The sequence below is a fragment of the Alosa alosa genome, chromosome 4 (genome assembly GCF_017589495.1).
Source record: "Alosa alosa isolate M-15738 ecotype Scorff River chromosome 4, AALO_Geno_1.1, whole genome shotgun sequence".
In the NCBI taxonomy this organism is placed as follows: Eukaryota; Metazoa; Chordata; class Actinopteri; order Clupeiformes; family Clupeidae; genus Alosa; species Alosa alosa.
The window spans coordinates 6,609,528-6,618,233 of NC_063192.1; the positions used below are offsets into that span (position 1 = coordinate 6,609,528).

The 8,706-nt window shown below is 40.2% G+C and overlaps 1 protein-coding gene across 2 annotated transcripts; it reads left to right on the plus strand.

The window, feature by feature from the left end:
• The first annotated feature begins 926 nt into the window (after positions 1-926).
• LOC125293971 lies at positions 927-8,414 on the plus strand. Of its 2 annotated transcripts, none has more exons than XM_048242234.1 (19): positions 927-988; positions 2,533-2,561; positions 2,675-2,799; positions 3,024-3,056; positions 3,184-3,270; positions 3,504-3,575; positions 3,857-3,945; positions 4,335-4,437; positions 4,525-4,618; positions 4,740-4,789; positions 5,072-5,147; positions 5,314-5,388; positions 5,686-5,715; positions 5,995-6,039; positions 6,218-6,247; positions 6,416-6,454; positions 6,544-6,598; positions 7,935-8,067; positions 8,199-8,414. In XM_048242234.1, the coding sequence occupies exons 2-18, from the start codon at positions 2,552-2,554 to the stop codon at positions 8,026-8,028; spliced, it is 1,107 nt and encodes a 368-aa protein (XP_048098191.1). In that variant the 5' UTR covers positions 927-988; positions 2,533-2,551; the 3' UTR covers positions 8,029-8,067; positions 8,199-8,414. The 2 variants fall into 2 exon arrangements, with proteins under 2 accessions (XP_048098191.1, XP_048098193.1); XM_048242236.1 differs by lacking the exon at positions 927-988 and adding an exon at positions 1,829-1,889.
• Positions 8,415-8,706: the final 292 nt, after the last annotated feature.

An 8,706-nucleotide genomic window follows, 5' to 3' on the forward strand; every position in this document is an offset into this window, starting at 1 on the left:
GGCTTCTGTTGTGCAACTAAGCGGCAGCATGCTTGCAGCAACAACTTCAGATTCACTGAGGCCAGTTTCACACGGGTGCGTGTACGCGTCAGCTGCGTGGCGTGTCCGTTATTTCGACTCCCATGTTAGACCTTGCACATCGCCTGCGTGACACGCACGTCTCAGACGCGCCATAAACTATATAATATTTTTTACAGGCACTGTGTTTATCTAGAGACATGCAGACTGCATGATCTAAAGGTGATGTGACAGAATATAAAAAATGTTTGTTCAATATGCTTTTTGTGGGCAGTCCTCTCTGATTCTTGGAAGAAAGTAGTTTTATTCACCCACTGACAGTGTTTTGATGTGTCACGGTACACAGAAGGAGGACTAGGAGATTCAGTTCACGGTGATGGGGATTTATTGAAAGGTAAACAGAAAAGTACTTGCAGGTCCAAAATTCAAAACAAGGCAAACACACAGGAGATCAGACTAAAGCAACTGAAGATAGAGGGCAGTGTCCAACAAAGTCCACAGAAACACGTTTACACGTCCAAAACTTAACTGAATCCAAAGAAGGTGATTGGTTTGGCTCATTTCTTGAAACAGAAATTACATTTTTAAAACATCATTTGGCAACAGTGTTGGGGAGTAACGGAATACATGTACCGGCGTTACGTATTCAGAATACAAATTATGAGTAACTGTATTCCGATACAGTTACAAGTTAAATAGTTTTAGGTAGGCCTATTTAGAATACAGTTACATTGTTGAAATCAATGGATTACATGACGATACTTCTCTGTTTCATAAGTTTACTCACTCTCTAAATAAATTAAGGCAACTCCATTTCCCAGAAGCTGCTGAAAGCAATCTATGATGAAATTGTTTACATGTTTAAATCCAAGCCCCGCCTTGCACTAGCCTCAAAATGCAGCCAGCGCGCATTATGGACGCGTCATCGGAGACCCTGAAATGACTGTTTGCACAGCAAATTAGGAGTAAAGTAAGTGGATGTAACTCCTGTTCCTCACTGATCGTGGTTCCTGATGTCTGTTCAAAGGATATTTTCCCAAGTATTAATAGCTCAGGCTACTTCGCCAATCGGTTACACAGTTTGCTAAGCAATAAACAAAGCCTAGTTCACGTGTTGATTTAGACCTACAATAAAACCAATCTCTAAAATAGGCACTGCATTCTAATTTTTTTATTCTAACTTAAAATAGCTTTATGGATTATTATTTTTTTCTAATTTGATCTACATTTACGTTTTAAAATGAATTATATGGTGCAGCCTCTGAAGAATTATTCTTGCGAGTAGCGTATTTTAACGTGCGGTTTTTGATTGTTATTACGCGATCACGTTCATTTTGAGAGCACTGATATACAGTAGCCCATAGTGTTTACATTTACAGTTCATTTGCGTTCCACCTGTCATATGCGCCCCTCACTTGTACTGGGTTGATGCCACCGAAAGATCTCACAGGCACACCTTTTTAATTTCTGGCTACGCCCTTAAAGTAGCCTATTTATTTTGTTTGTTTTAATTAGTTTTAGTGGTCACCTTGCTATTTTAAAGGTGTATCAGGTAGCTTAGTTGACTTTACATTCTCCTATGTGGGCCTAACACTTCAGCCATTTGGAACAGAAGAACACACCAGAATAGGCCTGTTTAGTTAGCCTAGAAATCTAGACGCACCCTATTACATTTGCTGCCAGGGCTAGTCTGCCCAACTGCAGATGGGAGTTTTGCTTACTGAAAGATGTTCTGAGGGCAGAAACTAATGGGATTGGTTTAATCAGGCAACCAATCAAAACAGAGGAGAGGCGGGCCTAACTAATTTGAGGTTGTTGCTGTTTATTTTCATAGTCGCAATTCTTGCTTAGCTATACAAATCATTGGGAAGGTAAGTTAATTTTCTTGTGAAATAAAAATGTGAAATACAAGTGCTAAATTCACAGTAAAATTGATAGTAAGTTGTTTTCGTGTGTGCAACTGTGCACCTTCATTCAAACCTAGCAGGCTGCGGGCTGAGCTAGCCTTAATGTTATTTCAAGAAGCTGTAGCGGCTAACGTTAGGCTAAGTTTGGCCATTTTAACGTTAGAGAATTATAGATCTAAAATAAAAATGGCTATGTGGTGTCTGTTAACACGGGGCAACGTGTTTTGGACATGCTAAAATGATTTATGACACAATGTAGGCTTATACATGTTCACCGGACTAGCCTGAAGTAAGCTCGCAGCAGAGTAACCTAAATCATAATTTGTCTGAGGGCAGTTAACGCTCTCTCCTGGTCCCAGGGCTGAAGTAATATTCTCCTGCTCTCAGGGCAGAGTAACCTAATTCATAATTTGTCCGAGGGCAGTTCAGTCTTTCTGCTGGTCCCAGGGCTGAAGTAATATTAATCCTTGTCTTAGGGCAGAGTAACCTACTTGTAATTTCTGTGAGGATTTTAGCTCTTCTGACAGATAATGGGATATTTGCATAGATTGACAGTCCTTATATATTTAACCTAGGGTGTTTGTTTAACCTTTATTTCTTCTCATAGTATCTCCAATTTTGTTGGAATGATGAGTGGTGAGTTTTTTTATTATTATTATTGTTGGTTTGTTGATTTTGTAAAAAAAAAAAGTTAATGTTAAAAGTTAATGTGTGACATAGACAGATAATGCTGCCTTTCCCTCGTACAGAAATTGAGAAATGGGTAAAAAATGAGGCCCTTCCAGGAAACTTCTACCTAGGGGATGTGGGGCAATTTCCCTTGAGCCTTGCAAGTTTCCGGTCCATTTATAATCAACACTGCATCTCTGATGAGGTTTGAATGTTATATCAAAGGAATGTCTGATGCCTGCATATATATATACATACATACATGCATGCACATTATGCATACACACTTGCATACATACATACAATGTTAGCCTACTGCATGATGTCCCAGTGCCCACTGTAGGAGTGCATCCTCTCCAAGTAAGGAACCAAAACTCATCTTTTAGTTGTCAATTTCTTTTTTCTAATATCAACATTTCTTGTCTGTAGATCATGGATGCCATTTTTTATCTGAAAGGGAAGGTAATGTGATATGCATACTTTTTACCACGTCATGTCGAGATCAAATCTTGGACTTAACCAAAACGTACTGTGTCTAGCATTGTAAATCCACACCTGCTTTATTCACAAATGTTGTCTTTTATTTAAGCATGATCAAAAATGTGTCCTGACATCACATGTAATGACTAATATATTGGACGGCACAAAAAGGGCCAGGAGCACCTACTTTGTGAAGGTATGATTAATTTATTGACCAACACACTAGACTGGATGCAATTTATACACAACCTCACTCAAGCCTGCTTCATGCTGGTAGCCTGTATATGTTACCTAAGAATACTGGGAAGCCCTCTACTTATGTGGACAGTTGTGCTCTGATAATAAGCCTCTTTAACCAAGACTTGGAACTCTAACAATCATAATAAGACAAGACCTACTGTATATTTTTCTATTACCCCATCTCCCCAGAATAACATTCTACACAGCAGTAGGTATATCATGGGGCCCTATTTGGAGAATGGTAACCACTGGACCTTTGTTGTAAGTAAACATGCACACATAGTGCTTACAATGTAAGTAATGTTTTATTGTTTGTTAAGTTCTCTGATAATTCTGCATTGGGATAATCAAGTTATGATCGTCTTCTCCTCCAGTGGTCAAGGAGAGTCATTACATGTAATTTCTCTCAAACCTGTTCCACCACTCCAGGTTCCAAACATAGTTCCAGTCTCTGTCCCTGTTTACAAACTTTACCAATGCTCTCTGTCTCTGTCCTGGTTTTTGTGCTTCAAATCACTACAGTTACTGTTTCCCTTTTGTAGCATTGTGACCTAACCTCCAAGGTCATTACATATGCCGATTCCTTGGGTGAGTCTACAGATAAGATGTCCGCAATCAAAGACAATTGGGGGTAAGTTAGGGAAACTTATGCTGAGCGGGTAGCTCAGTGGTCTAAGGGGAGAGGCAAGGAATCATAGGATTGCTGGTTTGAGTCCCAGATGTTGACTTGATGTTGCACGTCGTGCCAAGACTCAGTCCACCCAGCTGTAACATGGGTACCAGCTTCTGCTGGGAGTTACCTACGCTGGGGGAGTGTACGGCTCTTGTCTGCTTAGCACAATGGAAACCGGACATAAGCACCGGCCCAATTGGCCTTCATGTCTAAGAACAACTAGGGTAACTTATGCCACATATTGTTTCTTGGTCATCTCTGGTATAGAGAGAATGCAATGCTTTGCAATGCTTCCAAATATTTTTTTTTACATTGTTGTTAACCTGAGCTTTTCCTTTGACTGTTAGAAAATTTGCAGAGGCTAGGCAGACAACTGGACCTTGGACTATTAAGTCCTTTAAACATGCAAAGCAAATGGACAGCGTGTCCTGTGGTGTTTTCACCATCATGGTAACATTTCAGATAAAGAATAATTTTTCCATGTCATTTAAATGTATGTGAATTATCAAATCATGATGCTTCACTTCACATTAACAGTTTGCAGAATGCCACCTTAGTGTCTCCCCCTTCAGGGACTGCTGTCTTTTCACAAAAAGACAGCAATTGACACAAGAGCTTTTGGCAGCACTAGGTAAGAGTATTAATGTCTTGTTGGGTACTTTTGCAAAGATTCTCCTTTTCATGTCAATTTACAGTCACAGTTTGCTCAATGAGGCATATCAAATATTCATTCAAGTACTTGTATCCCACAGATCACACCAAACGATGTGGTTCTTGTGTTAAGCTGCTGCATGGCAAAGGGGTATACAATGTTTGATAACATACTGTGCTTACTTTGGCTTTGGCTAGATTATGCTTTTAGAAATCAGTGCAGAAAGGAAATGCATTTAATGAGTGCTTGAAAGTAGTTCAGACTATGTTTGAGAGGAATTTTTATAATGACAACAGAGATATGGACCCGATGATACCAAACGCCCCTTGTAAATGCAATCATTTTAGTTTGCTTTGGATAAGCAATTTTCAGATAAATTGTAACTCTTATTGTTATCGTCTAAACTTGATTCTGACATAATTGTGTTTTAAGGTCAAATGTGGTACCTGTAGTGGGCATTTCCACACTATGTGCCTGCAAAAGAAGGGCCTGTGTTTTCTTTGTGCTTGTAAGTTATCAGTTAAACCTCTCAACCCATTTTCAATCCATGATCTGAGTTCAGGGCTTACTGGCTGTACTATATCTGTCTCATCCATGGCTACTGGCTAGATAATAATCATCCCATGGCCTTTACCAGATATACAGTATGTGCCTATTCTCCATTTTGCTGCTAGATGACTGTGACGTTGTCCAGGTGGACAACACGGATGAGGTTGTTGTCGTGGAAAAGGGCACCAACACTCAGATGGGTAGGTGCTTGTCTGCTTTACTTCCACCCTTTCACACGGCACATGAATGGTTAGCCCGAGATTCTCGTCGCAATTCAAAATTCCACTGGAGCTCCAAGCAGATTTGTACACGCAGCCTTACAACACCATTTACAGCTCTTCGAGTCACGGTAAACTGTCATTTTTGGTACATAGATAATTTAGATACACCGGTGTGGGTGCTTGCATTTCTTTAGGAATCCGTCGTCTTGGTTTGTACAGAAATTAATATTAAGTGACATACACACAATATAATTGTTTCTATTTATGTATCAACAGAAGCAGACACCACAGAGGAAGAAGTTGCAGGTAAAACTTTTTAGTTCTGAGATTTATTTTGTAAGTTACAAGATCATCCCTGTTCATGAGTAACTATACCAGAATAACAATTTCACCAATAAATACAACATTACGTTTATGTTCCAAATGACACTTAATTAGCTTACACTTATTCTGGTCTTGATTAGCCTAGGTACACACACACACACACACACACCTATCTACAAATGCACCCACACACACATACAGAGATCTTTGAAACTGTTTGTTCCCTTAATGCTGTTCTCTGCTTTGTCTTAAATACATTAGATGGTGGCCTGGCACAAGAATCAGCGGCTGCAGAGGGGGAACAAGGTAGGAAGATACTGTATTTATGGTCAACATTCGAGTCACTCACTCACAACTCACTCATTCACAACACACATACAGTACAGGGATCAGTAAACACTGTCTTTTAGGTAAAAACTGTACAAACACACAGCCCACCTGAAGATCTTTCCAGTATGCATTTGTTTCATTTATGTCTTGACAGATCAACCTGTTGGAGAACACGCGTGTGCAGGTAAAAAATATACAGAGAACAGACACGCACATACGCAACACATGTGAACACAAACACACGCAAGCACACACACACACACACACAATCTACAAATGCACACACACACATACAGAGATCTTTGAAACTGTTCCCTGAATGCTGTTCTCTGATTTGTCTTAAATACATTAGATGGTGGCCTAGAATCAGCGGCCACAGAGGGGGAACAAGGTAGGAAGATACTGTATTATGGTCAGCATAGTTTTGGGCATGAAATGAGGTCACATTAAATTAACAACAATATTTTTTCACTTCTATAGTATTATTCGAAGTGGAGAGTGTTCTCCGAATATCTGATGGGACCAAGGCCAAAAGGTAATTTTGTATGTCAATATTTCATACATTTACATAATTATTTCTAATGAATAAATAGTTCCAAACAATAACTGTCTACACAGGTCTACACATTGCGCCTCTCTCCCCCCAAGCATGGTATTTGATTTTGATCTGCAAGCAGGGATGGAATGGAAGTTCAAATCTTTGCCTCAGATAGGTCCAATCACAGAAAAGGGTGTGGGTAGCCTTAAGCTGATTGACTATACATTTGTCCAGTAACATACAGTCATTTGATCGCCATTTGTTAATGCCACCTCGAATATGAGCTTCCACCTAGATATACTGGGCCAAAGCTGGGAATACAGAGATATTGCAGATATACAGTGACTAGGGAGGAACTGTTTAGAAGGTGTGGGTCACCAGAGTGCTATTCATCCAATGCTCTGGTGGCCTACTTAAGGAAAGGCAAGAGCCAAAAAGAGGTGCTCATGGCCAAGTTGCACAAGTCAGAGGTCAAGCCAGGACCACGAATCAAGCTGTCAACAAGTGTCAGCAAGTTGTGTGAAGGTAACTGTGAGGTTTAGAGGTTAAGAAGATGATGAGAGAATGTAAGGGTAATTCTATTTACTGATTTACTGTAGTCTACTACACTGTAATTAAAGCAACATCAAAAGAACTTTCCCTCTGTCGCACGCACGCTATTTGTTTACCCAGCACCGGCTTTGCAAATAACGATGTCCACAGACAAGGTAGAATATGTTGCACGATTTATGAAAGTACGATGTAAGTACGATGTATCATCAGATGCAAGGCAAATTTGTAGTTTCTTATGTCTCATTCCATCGAACTACAGATCCACTAGCCCTGGAAGCAAATATAATTTGCTGCCGCTAGGGTGCGTCTAGATTTCTAGGCTACAGATTCGCTACCCGATCTGGCAAACTTACATAGTGCGGTTATAGCCGATAGAGGGCCGCAAAGCGAATTCAGAAGTGCCGTTCACCCTTTTACAAGTTGATGAATTACTGAAACAATTTTGGAAACATTATTTTAAGGTACAAAAAAAGTCTTTGGTGTTGCTTTAATGCTAAAATATATTATTCAGGTGCACATAGATTCAAACTGTTGCTGAACTCTTGATAGACTTGCCTTTGGCTTTGAGGGAACCCTTCCCTTAGTTGTATTAAACCAGTTGTATGAGTACAAATGTGTGCAGGCTGCAAATCAAAACTAAAAGTAGTTTTCGTTGTAACCAGCAGATTAATACCAGCAGCAAAGAGCAGATAAAAGATCAGATTGTGTATCGAGACATATTTGTCATTAAAGTTCCTCTTTCCATTTCTCTAAATGTAAATATGCAATTGTATTTTTGTAGAGGAATGTGTGACCCTTTCAGAGGATCTGAACTTCCTGGCAGCAAAGTTCCTGCCCATCACCACAATCAGCCAGTCCTGTCTGGAGGAGGGTGATGGCTTACATGAGGCCATAGCGAAAACTGAAAACTGCAGGTACTTGTGTACAGTCATCATTTGACTTATTGCATTATCATTTGACATCATTTGAATAATTGCATTATTACTCATTGTTGTCATGAAAATCAATGCCTCACCAAACTATAACATTTACTATACATTTGCAGGAAGACGCTGGGACACCTCCTGACCACCATGGAGGCCAATTGGGAAAATTATGGCCTGGCCACTCATGGCCTTGGTCCCCAAATGTTGAAGGGCACCTTTGCCCTAATTGACACCTGTCTGGCAAAAAGAATTGAAATGTTGGAGACCCAGAAATGATAGCTTCAGCGAAAGTTCTACTAGGAAGACTCGTAGTGTAGCCTTACTCCTCCCATGCTTACACGGAGCCAATCTTAACTGCCTACTTTCGGGAAAGCCCCGCAATCTGATCATTCACTCATTTAATCAGCGCTAGCCTATAGGAATTCAGTGGGCTTTTTAAATATGTACCACCTAACACTGCTTCTACTTCTCAGTACGCTGACCTTGACGTCCTATTGCAGTCGTCTTTGTTGCTCTGAACGAATCACAAAGTTTCAACCTTACCTTGCCAATCTAGGGGCCGAACTCACGGACCATGTCTGTCGGTTCTCCTCTGCTCCAAATCGAGTCGTCTGACTCGGACGAGGA